Here is a 20,404-nt window from a genome sequence, read left to right as displayed (position 1 = left end):
TTTTATTTCAATTGATACTATACATAAGTTTAATCTTGGTTTATTTAATCACCAGAAACTTAGTCCGCGGAGCTAAATCTACCATATATATATATATATATATATATATATATATATATATATATATATATATATATATCAATATATATATATATATATATCAATATATATATATATATCAATATATATATATATATAAATATATATATATATATATATAAATATATATATATATATATATATAGTGTGTGTGCTCGTGAGTAAAAAGTAAATATTCCTACCATAATAAAAGAAAAAATTATATATTAAAAACAAAAGAATAAGTTATTTAAATAATTAAATAAAATGCAAATCAATAAGTCGGTCTCATTTTAATAAGGTGAACATAATTTTCCTGTTCGCAATGATAAACTAATTCTTTATAAGCTTAATTATTTGTAAAATTTTAATTTTATCTGACTCAATATAATAATGAATAATTCTGTTTGGCAGAGCTGACATCGGCTGTCGCCTTACGCGAGCGACTGCAATCAGCCATTGACAAAGGAGATAAATCAATACTGGAAGCCGTCATCAGTGAATGTGAGACTTTTGCATATCCAGAATTGAGTGAGGATCTTTGTAAAGCCAGAGAAACTCTTGAAGTTTTAGGCGGTGGTCGCGGAGGTTAGCATAATATTTTATAATAATCTTATCAAAATTGTATCAAAATTGCGTCAACCCCAAGTGTATACAGACATGATAATAGAAGGATAAAATAAATCAGATGGTCTGATAAAATGGAAAATGAAGATCTATGTTTCGCAGATTGTTTCATGGAGTTTGTAAAGAGCAATGTAATATTATATCTTTTTCTTCGCTCTTGAAAACTACAGGAAACGGGCAATGCGCTGAATTATTAGGTCTATCTTTTTCTATTTTTGATTCATATGCTAATGTATATGAAAATCAGATATAAATCCGAGAAGTTTTTATCGTAAACAATACTAATTTTCTATCATGTGAAATTATTTTTGGAAGATTATAGATTAAAATGACATATTTTGGTTATTAGGATCAATATCACCTGATTTGTTACGTATGAAATTGACGCAGGCGATTAGACGGAAAAATCCTAAGTATCTGGAAAGAATGATCAACGAATGCGTAGCGTCTGGATTTCCAGAGTTGCAAGATAACATACAAGAGGCAAGAGATGCTCTTCAAAGCTTTCAAGAGGGTGAAGAAGGTTCGCTTTTTTTTCTTTTATAATGCTTTTACCTGCAGTATTTTAAAGAATTTTTGCGTTTTATTTATTTTCGCTTTAGACCGATTTACTTTTCTAGAAAGTACAGTTACTATAATTTCTCTTTTTATTAAACTTGGTGAAATTTTGATCAGCAGAAGAGAAAACACCTGCAAAACTTCGCGAAGAACTGAAAAAATGCACAAGAGATGCGGACAAAGACGGTCTTGAAAGAGTTATAGCTGAATGTGAAGCAGCCGCATGCCCAGAGTTGGCTTTTGACCTTCGGAAAGCAAGGCATGCTTTGAACAGTTTAGGAGGAGGTCAAGGAGGTTAGCGCTATAAAGTTCATTTGTTTATATTTATTACCATTTACTATAGAACACACTAAAAATAATATGCATATAAGAAAATTTAAAAATTCGGTTTATTATCATTACTATTATTATTGATAGTTTAATTTTACTTTTAGTAATATTTTTAAAAAGTTTTATTTGATCATATTTTATTTGTAATATATTAGCGATATATTTCTATTGTTATTTATCTGCTGACTTGCTTTCTATAGATGATATATATATATATATATATATATATATATATATATATATTATGATTTTATGACTAGTTTTATTATTAGTCATTATATTCTTCTTAAGATATGGCATGTTAATAACAAGTCAAGCGATATGTTTTGCACATATTATTTTAGTTAATTAGAATGTCTATTGATATCAGTATAGTTATACTTATATGATAATGCTATTAACGAAGTAAATCTTGGTTTCAATTTTTAGGATTTCGATCAGCATCAAGCTATGTTGACAGCTTGAACAGACACATTAATGAAAAAGACAAGTCATCATTACAAAAAGCAATTAATGAATGTATAGCAGCAGGGATGCCCGAGTTGGATTCAGAAATCAAAAAAGCTAGGGCAGCCCTGCGTTCACTAACTGGTGATACAAAAGGTTAGCACTTGACAAATCTTTGCATTTCATTAAATGTATACCAAATTAACCATGTATATTTAGCAACTTATGTAAAGATCTTAAATCATCACCTAGCATAAAATGCAGACAACTCTATTTTGAAATATTTACTTGAAGAATCAATTATGGTAAACCTAGTTGCCATTATAGAATAGAATATTATAAATAATTATTATTGTCGTACAAAAATCTTCAATATAAAAACTAACATATGAATAATAGTCTGATTAATCAAAATAATATAGAAAGACTATGCATGTATGCGTATATTCCTACTAACACTTCAGGACGATTCATAAATATATATTACATTTCGAATAGAGAATATTACCAAAATAAAAATAAAAATACTATAACTACGTAATTTTATCAACTTTATTTGATAAGGAAAAGCATTTGTTATACCAAACTAAGCATATTTCTTTCGTTTGGAAGTAGAAACTGGCATTTTTTCTACTAAAACAAATAACTCTAATATGTTGTGACGCATGTGAATTCTTTGCAACTGAAGTAGTTTCAAACAAAGCAACATGTAAGTGAGGTCAATTTAACCGTAAATTCCATCGTGTATACTATTATCTAATGTGTCAGTAATTTATAAATTTAATTGAATCCACGGCATTCAGTATAATTTATTACAGTATATAGAGGTAGGGTAATTTATTTTCCTTATACGTAAGGCATTATCTCATCCATAAAATGTTTTCTGTATATCAACGCTAATTGACTTTTTACACACCCTTTTCTTTTATTTTCAACTCTGCACTCAGAATATAAATCACCCGAGGAGCTGCGAATTAAACTGAAGTCAGCAAGAAAGGAGGGGGATCTCGCTGTCTTGCAGAAAGCCGTTAAAGAATGCGAGGAAGCTGCTTACCCTGAATTGAGTTACGACTTAAGTAAAGCTAGAGATACAATTGAGACGCTAAATGGCGAACGTGGAGGTTAGGATTCTTTTTAAAAAAATCATTATTATATATTTTGTTCGAAATTTTGATCAGTTTTCATGCCTAAATTGACCTTATGTAATAAAAGCGTCCATAATTACCGTTAGACGCAGTAAGGTGCATGCATTATATTTCATTAATTTACCGTGCATTTAATTAATGTTCTCCAATATTTCCAAATGCTGTTTTTCTTTGTAAATAGCAAATATTATATAATATTACTTTATGGGTTTTGGGGTTGATATTTAATCAACTATAATCTGATTACTATTAATTTGCATTTAGTAGTAACCGTACGCTTTGAAACCGTAGCCAGAGAGACTTTTGATATTTACAATACGAAGTATGACATTCATAAGCACCCTATACACAAACATATAATACACATTCAATAATAAATCAAAACAATATATATGTATATATATGTATATGTGTATAGTTATGTATGGTTATATATATGTATATATAAGTGTCATTATTTACCACGGCAATGAAAGATAAACGTTGCTGTGTAGCTTAATACGTATAAATATACATTCATGCAATATATATATATATATATATATATATATATATATATATATATATATATATATATATATATAAGGTTTAAATATTTAAACCTTTTTGTTTATATAAATGATATTTAGCTGATGATTATTTTAAAAAATAAAGACTTGCAAAATTATTTTCAATAATAGATGCATACATTAAAACGTTTAAGCCTTCATTTTAGTTATTAAAGAACTTTAGAGGTGAAACGTATTTTGTAAGAAGAAAGAAAAACGATAGTAAGCAACTGTACAATTTCCACGTGTCTTACGGGAAATTAAACTCAAAGAATTCCTAGGGATCAGTAATTTCAATAAATTACAATTTTTATTCCTAAAAATCTTTCATTTGCCTAAGTATGCATATATATATATATATATATATATATATATATATATACACTGTTAATATTACATGAGTTTCCCATATTTAATTCGTACTCCCCCATTGTTAATTTTGTGTATCACTAGAAGACTAGACAATAATTCACATAACAAAAAAGCTAGAAATGATGTCTAAATTAGTAATCGCTTCACCATTTATATGTAAATAAATAAATAAATCTTTTACAATAATAATTAAATTTAAAGACTCTAAAAATGGTTGCTTTGATTTTATAAAAATATATCTTGGTCGTTAGGATCGAAGACTCCGTCGACTCTTCTTGGCAAACTGAACCGGTCAATCAGACGCAAAGATAAAGATGCTATTGAAAGAGTAATCAGTGAGTGTGTTGCAGCCGGGTTTTCAGAATTGGATTCTGATGTTCAGCGAGCCAGGGATGCACTTAAACAACTCGAGAGAGAAAGTCAAGGTTGGCACTGTTCTTATTTCTATCCTAGCATGTTTAACCTCCTGTGTGTTAAAATGAAAGCGTAAAAAGACTAGTATCGTTCTTAAGCTGAACGTAAAATGAAAACACGTTAATGTTTAAAATTAATAATTAAAGATAATATGTCATTTTGGAATCGTTTATTAATATGTCTCTATTTCTATAAATAAAAATTTGTTTCTGGTTTAAATATTAAATAAAAATCGGTTAAGATCTACTATGCGATATAACATTTCCTTTAATAAAATAAGAATAATTGAGCAATTTCTACCACAAGTTACCAATTAAAAATCGAGCACTGAATTAATGCAGGTGGGTATAGAATAGAAATACTATTATATATGGGTTGATCGAAAAGTACCTATATACTTTATTTTTTTAATAATCAAACAACAAAATAATAAAACGGTAGACATAGAAACTTTTCGGTATTAATAAACCCCTAATAATATACTATGTTTTTGTTTCAACATATATGTGTATAAATAGTACGTAAGATTAAGGGAGTTAATTCACTGTATAGTATAAACGCAGCTTATTTGAAGTACGATACAAAAAGTGATAATTGTTTATCGTTGCTGAGATAAAATAGCAACAGCCAACTATTGAGATAGAGCTAATCTTGAAGAGTATTATGCAAATGTTCCACTTTCACTTATCGAAATGTGTGTATGAATGTTTAACCTCCTGTGTGTTAAAATGAAAGCGTAAAAAGACAAGTATCGTTCTCGTGTCGTCGTAGGGGATCTAGATTGTTACTGATCTGTGAATACAAAACTATTCGTACACCGAATTCATAAGAAAGTTTTATTTTACCAGAAGAGAATAATCACGGGAAAACCAGAGAGAGAGAGAGAGAGAGAGAGAGAGAGAGAGAGAGAGAGAGAGATATATAGAGAGAGAGCGGGGGTAGTTAGACAGAAAGATTACGAGTTATTTTTAAATTATGGGTTATAACCGTGTACATGAAAAAAAGAAGGAGAGACAAATAAATAAATAGACGGATAGAAAGTTAGAGAGTTAGCTTGCTTCGCTACAAATATCTGCATTGCACGGCCCCATTCGATATGGCGCCTTTTACATATCTTCTTTGCTTCACTCCTCACCAAGAGCAGCCAGATTGATCTTTGTCTTTAATTCACTTGATTTCGTCAATTTCCATTCTGGGGTTACCTCTGGTCCCTAGGTGTTAGTAAAACGTTTTAATTCAAATAATGATTTTCGTTCTGTAACAAATAGCTAATTGTATAAAGAGAAATACAATTTATAGTTATATAAAATGTTTTCTTATCTTATACTTTTATTTGTCAGTACTTGTAATTTTAACAGAACGGATTCACATATAAATAAGATCAGAAAATATATATATTAATAGATACATAAAATACTGATTTCATAAATAAATGTCAACCTTTTTGCTGGTTAGGTGCCAAGGATCCGATGCATTTACGATATAAAATCAAACGCGCCATCGGATTAAAGTCAAGAGTCAGCCTTGAGAAAATTATTGAAGAATGTGAAGAAGCTGGATATCCTGAATTGGTAGATGATCTACAAAGGGCCAGAGATACTCTAGAACATTTGAGTGGAGTTCGTGGAGGTCAGGCATTATCCAGAATTTTTTTGTTTATTTAGCTAACATTTCTACATGGTGTGTTTATGATTGAAAAGTTGATTTTAATTAAGCTTTTAAATCCGGATTACATTTTTGTATGGTTTTATACAGAACTACGTTTAGCTAATTAAGAGATTCTTATAGAATTTTAAGATTTAAAATTTGTCATATATTTATACAATCTGTAAATATATTTTTATCTAATTATGGATAGGTTTATTTTAGTATATTAATATAATCCTTTTCTGTCGCTCTCATATATATATATATATATATATATATATATATATATATATATATATATATATATATATATATATGTAATATTAGTGATAATATAGAAAAATTCCCATCTTAGAATCCATTTTTACACAACCCTCATAAGTAAATGGATAATAGATTATATATATATAACATTCTTTCATTTTGAAATACTTATAAACATATATATCTCATATTTTATCAATCCAATTAAAATTAATTTTTTTTATTTTAAATGTCTTTATTAATATTTTACAAATTCTTGTCTGCGTATCTTTTGATAAAGTATTTAACCTATTTCTCAATATATCTCTAAGATGTTGCAAAGTCTTCATCACAGCTGTAGAATACGAAAAATGTAAACGTCAAAATATTTTCAATATAAAATACTTTTCAATATAAAAACAAAAATGGTTTTTATTTGTACTTCGAAATACTAGGCACAAAATCGGTAACCAGCTTGGGCAAAAATTTGAAAAAGGCAGTGGATAAAAAAGACAAACTTATTTTGGAGAAGACAATCAGGGAAGCAGTTTCTGCTGGTCTACCAGAATTAGCCGATGATATCCACGAAGCCCGAAAAACGCTCAACCTTCTCCAGGGAGGAACCGGAGGTCAGCATATTTTATGTGTTCAATTTGTCGACATTAAATTAATATTAGTAATATTGTTCCATACATTAAACGTATCCCTATATTAATTAAATAGATCAGGTTCAAGTAATCATTTTAAATAAAGATCTTATATTTCGTGTTTAGCTTCAGGACAGTTACACTTAAATTGCCACGTGACAATTGAGTCGAATTAGTGTCTAGTTTACTAAATTATAAACTGAATGTCCATTGAATTTTTAATTTTCTGGTCTGCTTTTAGATGTATTTCATAGTTACATAGTCAATTATATACTTACAGTTTATAGCATTTTTTTCTCTACTTACGTATAATCGATTCGTCTGCAATGTGAAAATGCTATGGGTTAATTTGCAAATTATGCAATCTCTTTGGGATTCTTCAAGGATAATAAAAAACTAATTCTCTATAAATCCAAACCGTGATGGCTCTTTTCGGATAGATTTTAATAATATTGTTTTGAAAGACAATCTCGGAAGTTCCGCGCGTGTGTGTATGTATTTCTATATATTATGATACCATATGCAAATGTAACAAGTTATTTTATTTTAAGAAAACATTATATAAATGTGTGTGTAATTAATAAGCATTCCAATGCTCTTAAAAATATGAAATATTTTACGAATGTGTATAGATGTATATGCTTTAATTCATATGTAGTAAAATGAATGTTAACTTATTGCGAATATATTTAATAATTGTTAAATTTCCAATGAATCATTATCTGGTTCGCAGAAATAATTCCTGCCAAATTATTAAGCGAACAATTGAAGAGATCAATCCAGGATAACAACATCGATCATCTAAAGAAGGCAATTGAAGAATGTGAAACAGCAAGCTATCCCGAATTAGCAGCACAACTTCGCGTTGCTAGGGAGAAGCTTTCCAGTTTGACTGGAATTCAAGGAGGTCAGAAATGTTTTTGTTTTTTGTTTTGATTGGTGTACGTTCATTTTATGTTCTGAATTCTATTTCAATTTTAATTGATCAGTTACATTGTATATTCAGAATACAAAATATAATCTGCTTTAAATTATGTACTGAAGTTCAATACACTAGAATGTATTCAAAACTATATTGTTATCTTATAAGATATCTTGTTGTTCCAATATTGATATTCCTATCTTAATGATACACAAGATCATTCAGATGGAGAAATGAAAACAAATATAGCATTACTCATGTCCATAGTATTGTTTCTGTTTTATATAATTATTTCTACTTATCGAAACATAACATATGGAAACGGAGTTCGATCACCTTGTAATAACGACTCAGAAACCGCTTACACTGATAATCATGTCACAAAGCTTATCATGCTTTACATAAAAAGAAATATGTATTTATTTGGATTTTAAAATCCATTATGTTTACTACATTTATATACTTAAATTCTATAATCGGACAACTGATAGAACTTAACTAATAAATAAGATCGTAATATATTCATGCTCTAATTGTTCTAACACAATTGCTAATGTTGAAGCCTAGTAAGATTTTTTACTATGGACATGAGTAATGCTATATTTGTTTCATTTCTCCATCTGAATGATCTTGTGTATCATTAAGGTAGGAATATCAATATGAAAAATTCCAAACAATCTATAAGCATTTTAATATAAGCCTGAAAGATTTTCCTGTGTATATTTAAAAGTTAATGCTTGATAAGTTCAAGTTTGTTAGAGTCATGTCAATAGTCTACTCTCAAAATACTCAATTAGAATTTTTTGATTCTTAGAAACTAAAAAACCAGATCCATTAATCGAGGAACTTCGAAGGGCAATTGCTCAGAGACAGAAACCAAAGTTGGAAAAAGTTCTTGATCGTTGTGTCGCCACTGGTTTGCCACAACTAGACCAGTATATCAAAGCAGCACGAAAATCTCTCACTTCTCTTCCTGATGAACGACCAGGTTGGTTTTTTGTTAAATAGTATATTTATTTTTAAAGACAGAATCAAGTATAACCTATATTATTACCATGAGGTGAAGCTATTCTATTAATATGAGAAAAATGTCATATGAATATGCTATTAAACCGAATGTAGATTTTATATGTTCCTAATACGTATATTAGTGGCCTGGCAATCGAAGCAGCAAAACTGACGCCGGTCTGCAGGACACTATATACACAAATGTAGGCAGATTTGGGCATATTCTATTGGTTTGAAAATATACATTCTTTCCTAGCAATTGTCATAATATTTTAACCATAGAATAGCATTATAATCTTCAGAAAGCCTGTAAATTTTCATGTAGTTTTGTCCCATAGAACCAAAGATAGGAGCATTTCATTATTCAATTTGGCTACCAGTATAGATATATCCGTAGGTATACCTTTATTTTTGGGGGTAATTTTACAAGTTCCAAATCTCAGCAACTATTGATCAGAATTTAATACATGAAAGCTAATTGGAAAGGTAATGATATTTGACCTTAAGCTCGCACATTAAAGGAATTAACCATCACCCAGAACCTATTTTGGTACCATTTTACAGCCATAAAATGTTTCAGTCATAGTCATATTTTTACTAGTTTTTCATATGAATTAACAATATCTAATATTTCTCCAAAACCACTGACCAAATTTGCTTCAAATTATCTGAAATATCAGCAAGGGAAGACTTGATTCCAAATATTTTTCATATGTAATATCTCTTCTTTTGTTTTTAATACATGAAATGAATTTCACAGTGCATAATGTTTTTTTTATACTGGAGATATTTATAATCGTATTATATTTCCAAAAGAGGGGAGATATAACATATCAGAAATATTTGGCATTAAGTCTCTTCTTGCTGTTATTTCAGATCATTTGAAAACATGGCAGCAGGTTTTGGTCTCTCCTCCATCAAGACCAGATATTTTGGGGAGTATATATATATATATATATATATATATATATATATATATATATATATATATATATATATTCCCCCCTGCCATATTCATGACATTTTTTATCGTATTTTGCTCGATTTAGCTCTGTTGAACGAGGTACGAAACCTGGTTAGCTAACCTTTATTTTCATTTTTTATTTTTTTTTAATCATTATGTTGATTGGTCTGTATTTAGCCAATATATGTATATTTATTTAACTATCTATCTATCTATCTATATATTTATCTATCTATCTATCTATATATATATTTATATATCTATCTATTTATATCTCTATCTATCTATTTATCTATCTATCTATATATATCTATATCTATATATAAATATATATATAAAATATATATAAAAATATATATATAAATATATATATATATATATATATAATTTATTCGAGGGTAAACAGTTACATTTACCCTCGAATAAATAATAAAAAAAATACTTTGCTCTTCTTAGCGAGCACTATCAAACAACCTCGTGTTATTTATTAGTCCCTACTTTTGAACATCTCAAACCTGAATTATATATATATATATATATATATATATAAAGCTGTATGTGTGTGTGTCTGGTCACGAATAGGCTCCTATATGGTTGACTATTTAAAAAAAAACTGATTGCATATAATGATAGAAGATGTATCGAGACACAGGAATGGGTATGTTTGATCTGGCAGAACGGTGATTCATTAAAATTGTGGGGTCTGCGTTCGCGCATGGCCTCCATAGAATGGAAATAGGCACAAACTTTAATAAAAAAAACTTTTCATATCTATCTGCGTAAGTATACTTTGATAATTATGTTTCAGTTTGAAGAAATATGGTATAATAAAATTATGGGTATTCGTTCGCACCTAACCTCCATAGAATGGAAATATGTCACAAAGCTTAACAAGGTATTTTTTTATACAGATACACAGAATATTGTGATAAGTGTTTCAGTGTGAACAGGTATGGTATAATAAATTATGGGGTTTATCTATTTTATTTTTACTTTCATCCTATTTTGCTTCGGTTTTGATACCCCAAAATTCGAAGCTATCTCTTTACAACCCTTCCTTTTCATAACCTATCATACTTTCATAAATCAGAGTCGATTTTCTATAGGCTGTTTTTGAACCCAGTCAACGACGGGTACTTTTACTAGCATATATATATATATATATATATATATATATATATATATATATATATATATATATATATATATATATATATAGGTTTGATGTATTCTTTAAATCGGCATTCTCTAAACCAATGTGTAAAATATGCTGTGTAACTTTCATATTCTAAAAAATAATTTGGTATTGTTTAATAAATATCAGAGTCGGAAAACTAATTTACAATTACTTTTAGAACATTTTCTTAAAGTGATGTACTTTATTAAACATTTTGAATTAATTATTTTACAAAATTATTAATGTTCTCGTTCAGAACCGCACTTACTATTCTGTGATATAATACCTATTATAAAGGTTTCTTTTCATATCAGTAACACTTGGTTAAATAAATTATGTTATTGCTATTGGTATTATTTTGAAATAATTTTGGTTTATATATTTTCCCTGCTATAATATCTTTATTTTGTCATAATACATAAAAAATGAATGAATTTTTCTCCAATCTCATCATTGTCAGACTCTAATGCTGCGTCTCAATCGACGATTAGTTTACGAGATAAAATTAACGCGGCTATAAGACACAAAGACAAGGATCAGCTGCTGAAAGTTATTGATGAGTGTGAAGCCGCAGAATACCCAGAATTGAGTCCGAACCTTCGAAAAGCCAGAGACACACTAGACGAATTGGGTGGAGGTCGTGGAGGTTAGCGTCATTATAATATTTATAACAATTTTCAGTAATTTGATCCATGCTAACATTGTTAGATATATAAACTAGTCGATGCTTAAAATAGTTGATTTATATTATAAGCAGAATAGCGTTGTTTGTCTTATTAAAATTGATTTTTATAATAGAATTCCAGCTCCAAACACGTCTTGATTAATAAATGAATAGAAAATTAAAGTTATGGGGAATTGAAAAAAGAAAAATACTTAGTATACATCACAAACAGATTTATTTTATTTCCAAGGTGTTCAAATAATTGGTTGAATAATAGTGTTCAAGCAGATTTGTAATAATACATGATTAAATAGTAAATAAATAATAACAGTAAAAGTGTGTATTTTTTTAAATGAGTTAAAGTAAAAATATATTAATTATTTCATGAAATAATCCACTATATTTTAGGTTTGTCCTGTTGTAAATATACTTTTTATGGATTGATTCTTGTTAATATATAACAAATTCCACTCCTTTGGTCATTAGGTACGAAGAAAGCTGAAGATCTTTTAACCAAATTGCAGAAAGCAGTCGACAGTCAGAATAAAATTTCCTTGGAACGAGTGATTAATGAGTGTGTGGCTGCTGGGATGCCCGAATTGGATTTTGAAATACAAAAAGCCCGGGAAGTCTTAAATGTACTTAACGGCGGCACAGGAGGTTAGAAAGCGATGGCAGAAAACAATCTTTTTAAAAATTATTTTCTTTTATGTTTCTTTTTGTTGAAATTATTTCAAACAAACGATGGTTGCAAAGAACGAAAATATAGTGTACTAAATATCAGATTATGTTTATGTTTATTTGTAGCTAAAAAGTGAAGAATCGGTGTATTTCATAATATAATCGCCGTCTTTGTTTTGTTTTAGTAATAGCATTTTGATTGTTGCATTACCTATCTTTCTCCACTTGAATTTTGTATTCGTAACTTTTCACCGTGAATTTGAAACTAATTTAAACTTTAGTTGTAGTCAGACTAAAAGATATTTCTGAATCGATTATTCCTTCGTATAAATAACAAAATCAGCATAATTAATTTCTGGGGGTTGTTTCACAATTCACGGAAGATTCCTAAAAAATTATAATAAACTTAAAAATAAGGAAGAGTTAATGTCAGAAAGGCTGTAACAATTAAATTTAGATAGATATTTAAATTGATTTAATGCATATTTTATAATTATATATAATTTATATAATTATTAACTCATAGTAATTTTCTGTATTTATTAGCACTAACATATTCATTTACTACTGCTACTAATTATTATTATTATTATTATTATTATTATTATTATTATTGTAGTAGTAGTAGTAGTAGTAGCAGTAGTAGTAATCAAATACTGATTATGATTATCATTAAGTAATTGAAAATGCCCTATTTTTCTAGTTTGTGATATGTTCAAATTCTGGTTGTTACTCAGCTTTTTTATTTGAACATAACCAAAAAAATTCATAACTCGTTAATAGTTATATTGTATGTTTGTACAAAAAATGTTTCAATGCAGAATATGATTCGTGTCTAAATATTGTTGTCTATATTTTGTATCCATGATTAGATATCAAACCCCCTGATGTTCTCCGTAATCAGTTGAAAGAAGCAATTGACAAAAAAGAAACGGAAACTTTAGAAAAAGTCATTCGAGAATGCGAGACCGTAAACTACCCAGAATTATCCACTGAGCTCCGAAAAGCTCGGGATGTTTTATTGGCTCTTGGTGGCGGCAGAGGAGGTCAGCACGCATCTAATAATTCTTTTTTATCCATATACTATATATGTTCAGTATTTGTCCGAATAGAGAAACTCAACTATTTGTATTTTAGCCTAAATAATCAATTTAATTGGTATATATAATTGTTTTTTTTATTTCTGATTATTTTAAGCTGTTAGGTATTATATGGATAAATATATATATATGTGTATATTGGCTTAAAATATTCTATCATTATTAAGGATTATAGCATTTCTACAATTCTTATGTTGTAAAATTGCAGATTATAGGAAATTATAAATGTAAATATCATCTATATAATTCTATTAGTTCTGAGTGAACTGATTTATTGTTTTGTTTTGTTTTTTAATTGTCAGGGTCAAAAACACCTGACTCTTTGCTCGGTCAGTTAATGAAGGCCAGCCGACAAAAAGACAGAGGAAGTTTAGAAAAAGCTATAAAGGAAAGCGCGGCGTCAGGTTTTCCGGAACTTGACAATCAAATTCAGAAAGCCAGAGACCTATTAAAAACTCTTCCTGAAACCGACAAAGGTGCGGTTATTAACAATAACCATTTTTTCTCAATTTTCGTTTGAAGTCATCAATATACCGGTTACATTTATAAAGGTTTCTATATGAATTTTTAATTAGTATGTTTTATGTTTATCCACTATCCTATATACTAACTTAAATTTGTGCGTGTGTCACCTAGAGAAAGTCTTGAAACAAAGACAAAACGTTAATGAACACATACACGCTTTTCGGTTTACCTTTCCTTTTCATTTTCTGTTACATTGAATTATTATTTCAATAGTATTCATCTTATATGCGTGTGCATATTTGACTATTTAAAAATAATCGCAGTAAGAATATATTGAATAGTAAATAGTATTTCTTAATATGAAAAAAAAATAAGGCAGGACATCAGTAAACCAACTAGAAACATCAGTATAATAGATTTACTTTGTTTCTAAAGAAACTATACGGAAATATGTATTGGTGAGATTGAAGAATGTGTACCAAATCTCCTACACCGAAAAAGAGAAATTCATATTGTTGCAATATAAAAACTACTTTGTCTAAAAAATATGTATCCATTTTTAATCTACTTATATATTCAATTTTGGGTTCATGCGTATCGTTTCAAATACAAATATAAATCGACTTTACGATATAAATCGACTTTTGATTACCAGGACCGAGTCATTTGGATTTACTTCAAGAAAAGCTCTCGACTGCAGTGAAACTCAAAGACAAATCTGAACTGAAAAAAGCAATACTGGAGTGTGAAGAAGCGGAACTTCCTGAACTCTGTGAACAGTTGGGTTTAGCTAGAGACACATTGGAAAGTCTTGGAGGTGGACGAGGAGGTTAGAATTTTGATAAGTGTTTTGTAAACTTCTAATATATACGCACGTTGCTTTTTTATTATTAATTTTCCGATAGAACAAACTGCTTTGCCACCACAGTTAACAGTAACGTTTCAACTATATCAACTGTGTTATCGCCACTTGTTGGTGGCTGATTAGAATATCGCCGTTGTATGTTTAACTTAACACAAATATATTGATAAATTATAAGTGATAGTAAAATGTACTTAGATTAACCCGTCTTTGCAGTTTCACAGTATCACCGATCATTAAAAGTTGCTTCGATTCGGATTAATCTTACTCACAGATACTTCTAATGATAGATGATACTTGAGAACTGCAATTCCAGAGCTAAGTATTACTTTACTTCCTTATAATTTTCCAGGACAGCTGACCGCCAAAGTATATGAATAAAGAATATGTGGTAATTATACATTTGAAGAGAATCAAACGATTACATGCGTTTTTAAATACACGAATAGATATCCAAATGCATATAGATCGCAATTATTTTATCAATACAGGTTTGATGTCGGGGTGTACCGTGAAACTACAATAAATTGTTGATAAGACGAATTATATATATATATATATATATATATATATATATATATATATATATAGGATTGATATGTAGTTTGCTTGAAGCATTGTGTGGGATAGGTATGTAAAAGAGATTTAGAAGGCTGTCACAATGCGAGGAATGAATTATAGTCGCTGTTGGTAAGAGGAGACGAGAACAAGTGGCGATTTACAAATCAATAGGTACATATATATATATATATATTTATTATTTTTTATTTTTTTATATATATATTTATTCAGTTGTATGGTAAAATGTCTTACTTGTATTCATGCGACGTATTCCATTATTAATTTCGGAAAAATTTTCCCTTTTCAAATGGTGTGCGTAACAGGTCGATTCAAAGCATGTACTTATTGATTTGTAAATCGCCACTTGTTCTCGTCTCCTCTTACCAACAGCGACTATAATTCATTCCTCGCATTGTTACAGCCTTCTAAATCTCTTTTACATATATATATGGCAGCTATCTAGTGACACTTATAAATTAACTACTCTATATACCTGTAACACAGAATATACAGATATATTCATACGTATATCTAAATATTCGCTTTTTAAAATATGTCAAACTATATTAACTAATCTATAAGCATACACTTAAACATCTATGAATGAGCATTTTCATATATGCACTAAATAATATGTATTCACATCATTGACACACACACAAACTCACAAATTAAGCCTACAGAGAGGTTACTTAATAATTGGCAGTTATGTAAGTACTAGTTAATTTTAATTCGTATATAGAAATGTTTTGCATTTTGCATTTATTAAGAATTTCTTTTCTGGCTCCCAGGGAAAAAGGATGTTAATTCTCTTCTCAACAAGCTGATTAAAGCTATGGAAAGGAAAGACAAATCGGTTTTGGAAAGCACAATTAACGAATGCATAGCGGCAGGATTACCAGAACTTGATTTTGAAATTCAGCAATCCCGGAACATTCTTCATAAATTAAACGGAGGCATTGGAGGTTAAGATCTTTTTTACATTTTTAAAGCATTTTCGGAAATGAACTGAACACGATGAGAAAAATACTCGCATGCACATATGAAATTATACAATTACAACTAGATATAACTAATATTTTTGTATTTAACAAAGTTATACAAACAAATGATTTATTCAATCGGTGGTGTTTGATATATATTCATACACACACACGCACACAAACACACACGCATACATATATCAAACTAAAAAAATATTACACTCTTTAACTAATGTTATTGGTCTTGTACAATAGATATTTTCTAACATTCTCTGCCAGTCCATGGGTAATTTTTTTAACACTGTTTTACACACACATGTATTACCTCCCCATTTGTTGTATTAGCCTTTTATACATATTCGCTTTTATACATAATCACTCATACACAAAATCTATTAAAATCGTTTTTTCCTTTTGTGTATTCTAACCCAAAATTTTCTTCGGAATATTTACACTTATCATCAGACCTGAAATGTCCCGAAGACTTGCGAAGCCAATTGCAGACAGCTATCAAGGAACGTGATAGAGTAAAACTCGAAAAAGTAATTGATGAATGCGAGGTTGCCAATTACCCGGAGCTCGGCGATCATTTAGGCCAAGCGCGCGATGTGCTTGAAGAAATGGGAGAAGGCCGAGGAGGTTAGATGCATATATATTTATTTGTTCCTTGATCTTTAAAAAAACATTTTGAAATAGAAAATTTGATCACATATATTTTGCTTGTAAATTTCATTCAATAACTAAATTCTTTTAGCTTTGTTGTCACCAAAGTATTTCAGTCAATTCATTCTACAGCGTATATAATAACTTACTTAAATTTGTTTTAATTTTTGTTTAGATTAAAACAATTCCATGACAATTTTTGTCACTACGCATAACTGTGTATGTTAAAATGAGGTATATTTATAACGAACTTTTATCAAATATATGTTTATACTGAAATAGTTATACATTTATAAAAATAAACATATATCGAAATCTTTTGTATATACATTAAACATATTTATAAATACTGAGGTCAACTTTAATAATTAGTATATCTATAATCGTCTAACTTCGAATATACAGGGTGGTCCAAAAATAAGTGAACAGTAAATGAAAATATTTGTTTTGAGATTACGTATACATACAATTATATTTACTAACACAATCATTACATTGATAATCAAATTTTATTATGGACCATAATACAAATGCCGTTAAATGTTTTTGCACAAGTATGTCTAGGTAATAATTTCTTGAGATGCATCGTTGATATCATTCTTCAGATCACCAACATTTATTGATTTTTGACTATAGAATTTGTGCTTGAATACCCCCAAAGAAAAAAGAATCTATTAAGGTCAATTCCGGTGCATGCTCCGACTACCTTAAGGTGCGAGCGCCACCGAGTAAATCTTAAAAGCGTTGGAAAACAGAAAATAACAACATTCATCGGATAGGAATTACAATTTAAAAAAATGGAAAAGCAATAAAATAAAAAATAACCTACTTTAAGTTTATGAAAAAATATTGGTTCATTTGTGTGTGTGTGTGTGTGTGTGTGTGTGTGTGTGTGTGTGTGCAAATAAGTATAACCATTTATTTCTCAAGTATTTAAAAACTATTTTGATGGTGGGGGTCAGGATTTAGAGTTGGGGTTTACGGTTCCCTACACCGGTAACGGTATGTTCTGAGCCAACTCATATTCTGTTCGTCAGATTATTTTTATGGCCATATCCTGCAACTCATTTCAGATGCTATGAATTTGTCCTGTTGACAGTACGCCTCGACTTGATCGGGCGTCTGTACTAACTTGTCCAACACAGTTTTTTTTTTCATTGCCACGCGCCTTCCATGGTTTAAAAGTAATAAGCAAAAATGTTTTTTATTGTATTTTTCCTTTACTTCCAATTTATCGAAAGTCGTTTGCTCGGCTGCTTATAGGCTAATCGCGTCTGTTGTATCATCCTGATTAGCATCGCTTGGAATATTTTGGCGGTTTGCGTAAGTTTCCAGTCTAGCCTTACGGGATATTTACGAGAATCTGGTTCACAATATGTACTAGAACCCCATTTCTCAGGAAATAGTTGATAAAGATATTCACAGGCTGCTCTTGGATAATGCGAATGGGTCTCATCTTGCAAAAAATACTTATTATGAACACATTTGTAATAATATAACTGATATATAAAAATATTTCACATACTGTCCACCTAGTTTTGGATTACTCTGTATATGTGCACAGTGAAAATATAATTGTGTATTGTGAATAACACTATTTGTATTCTTGTGACAATCTTTGCATAAAATAGTTTATTTGATTCACGTGTACTTCTTTCTACAAAATCTATTAGGAGTAAAGACTCCTGAAAAGCTGCTGGCAAAATTGAAGAGAGCCATAAAACGTGAAGAAAAATCGGTATTAGAGCACATAATTAACGAATGTGTAGCGTCCGGTTTCCCAGAATTAAATTCCGAAATAGAAAAGGCCCGAGAAATCCTGAAAGAAATGGAAGACAATCCAGAAGGTTTGTTGATGCCCAACTCTTTTTATATTGATACCTTTTAGAAGTTTTAAATGGTCGTTTCTCCAAGATTGTAACATCCCATCCCGAAATTCCGTTGTCTTCATGTACGCCCATATATTTTTAGTCCCTTTTTCCACAATCCTGATTTATATAATCAGGATCAACACTTGGATTCCGTTTGATTTCTGTTTAGTGAACTACGTGCTTAATTCTTAATATTACTAGCTAATAAATATATTAGTCAATTATCTACTCTTATATTGAAAAGAACGTTGAAGAGAAACACGAAAGAAACCTTGTGAACACGACAATAACTAAGATAGGCATAACAGTCTAAATTATGAAAATAGCTGCAATACTCACGAGTTGTTAAAATATATAAGCACAACTGGTTTTATTTGATTTAATTTTATGAATTGTTGAATTAAGGAAAAACACATTTTGTCAATAATATCTGAGGCAGTTTTCATAATGTTGATTAAATCCAGACATTTAAGTACATAAGAAATCTACATAAATAGCCATTGATAAGATACTATGTCATCTAAAAGGTAATCTGTGACTGAACGAAAATATCTCTTTGTTTTTGGCATGTAGGACCGAGAACAACAAGCACTTTGCGTGACAAATTGAAAGCTGCTATGAAACAAAAGGATATATCGTCATTAAGAATGGTGATTGAAGAATGTGAAATCTCCGCTTATCCCGAATTAGGAAAAGACCTTCGAAAAGCAAGGGACGCTCTAGAAAACCTTGGAGGAGGTCGAGGAGGTTAGCATCAGCATGCAACATACAATATTGATGAACACTGTGTATCACATGATCATAAAAATAATACTAATCGTTTTGTAAAAAAGACAAACTTAACTATCTTTGTATGTTGTCTATATACATATATATATATATATATATATATATATATATATATATATATATTACATTATACATTATACATATATATATTACATTGTGTGTGTGTGTGTGTGTGTGTGTGTGTGTGTGTGAACATTGTAAGGAGTTATAAAGATCGATCAAAGTTTCAACGTTTACATGTCTGGTCTGGTTGAAGTTCTGACGAGACATCGAAATATGCAAACTTAGGTCGATCTGCTTAGCCTCTTTACAATGTTCGTATAATTTTATTTATTTATAAGTACTACGCACGTATTGAGCACTTTTGAAAATATATTATTAGTTTAATTCATGTTAACAATATAGTAGAACTTAATTAATCACATTATATATATATATATATATATATATATATATATATATATATATATATATATAGTGGCACCAAATAGAATGTTCGCACTTGTGATTTTTTCAAAAATTACAAATTAAAGCTGTTTAACCAACATATACCTCATTTGATTCGCCTTTTTTATTCCTCTACAATTGTACCTGTTCATATTTGATTTTTAATTGAAGTATCCTAGTGTTCACGACAA

General features: G+C 29.3%; 2 protein-coding genes across 2 annotated transcripts in view; both read left to right on the top strand.

The window, feature by feature from the left end:
- LOC145259887 (uncharacterized) overlaps positions 1–20,404 on the top strand; it is a 575,878-nt gene that overhangs the window by 146,699 nt on the left and 408,775 nt on the right. The gene's annotated exons all lie outside the window — the stretch shown is intronic.
- LOC145259865 (uncharacterized) lies at positions 610–19,813 on the top strand. Its single transcript, XM_080117723.1, has 17 exons — positions 610–1,557; positions 2,023–2,196; positions 2,988–3,161; positions 4,357–4,530; positions 5,975–6,148; positions 6,865–7,038; positions 7,790–7,963; positions 8,793–8,966; positions 11,588–11,773; positions 12,278–12,451; positions 13,345–13,518; positions 13,875–14,048; positions 14,693–14,866; positions 16,252–16,425; positions 16,909–17,082; positions 18,780–18,953; positions 19,551–19,813. The coding sequence occupies exons 2-17, from the start codon at positions 2,127–2,129 to the stop codon at positions 19,727–19,729; spliced, it is 2,697 nt and encodes an 898-aa protein (XP_079973849.1). The 5' UTR covers positions 610–1,557; positions 2,023–2,126; the 3' UTR covers positions 19,730–19,813.

Source organism: Euprymna scolopes, chromosome 3 (assembly GCF_053919585.1).
Source record: "Euprymna scolopes isolate OS-2025 chromosome 3, ASM5391958v1, whole genome shotgun sequence".
In the NCBI taxonomy this organism is placed as follows: Eukaryota; Metazoa; Mollusca; class Cephalopoda; order Sepiida; family Sepiolidae; genus Euprymna; species Euprymna scolopes.
The sequence above is the reverse complement of the archived record's forward strand: the minus strand, read 5'-3'. Positions and strand labels throughout refer to the sequence as shown.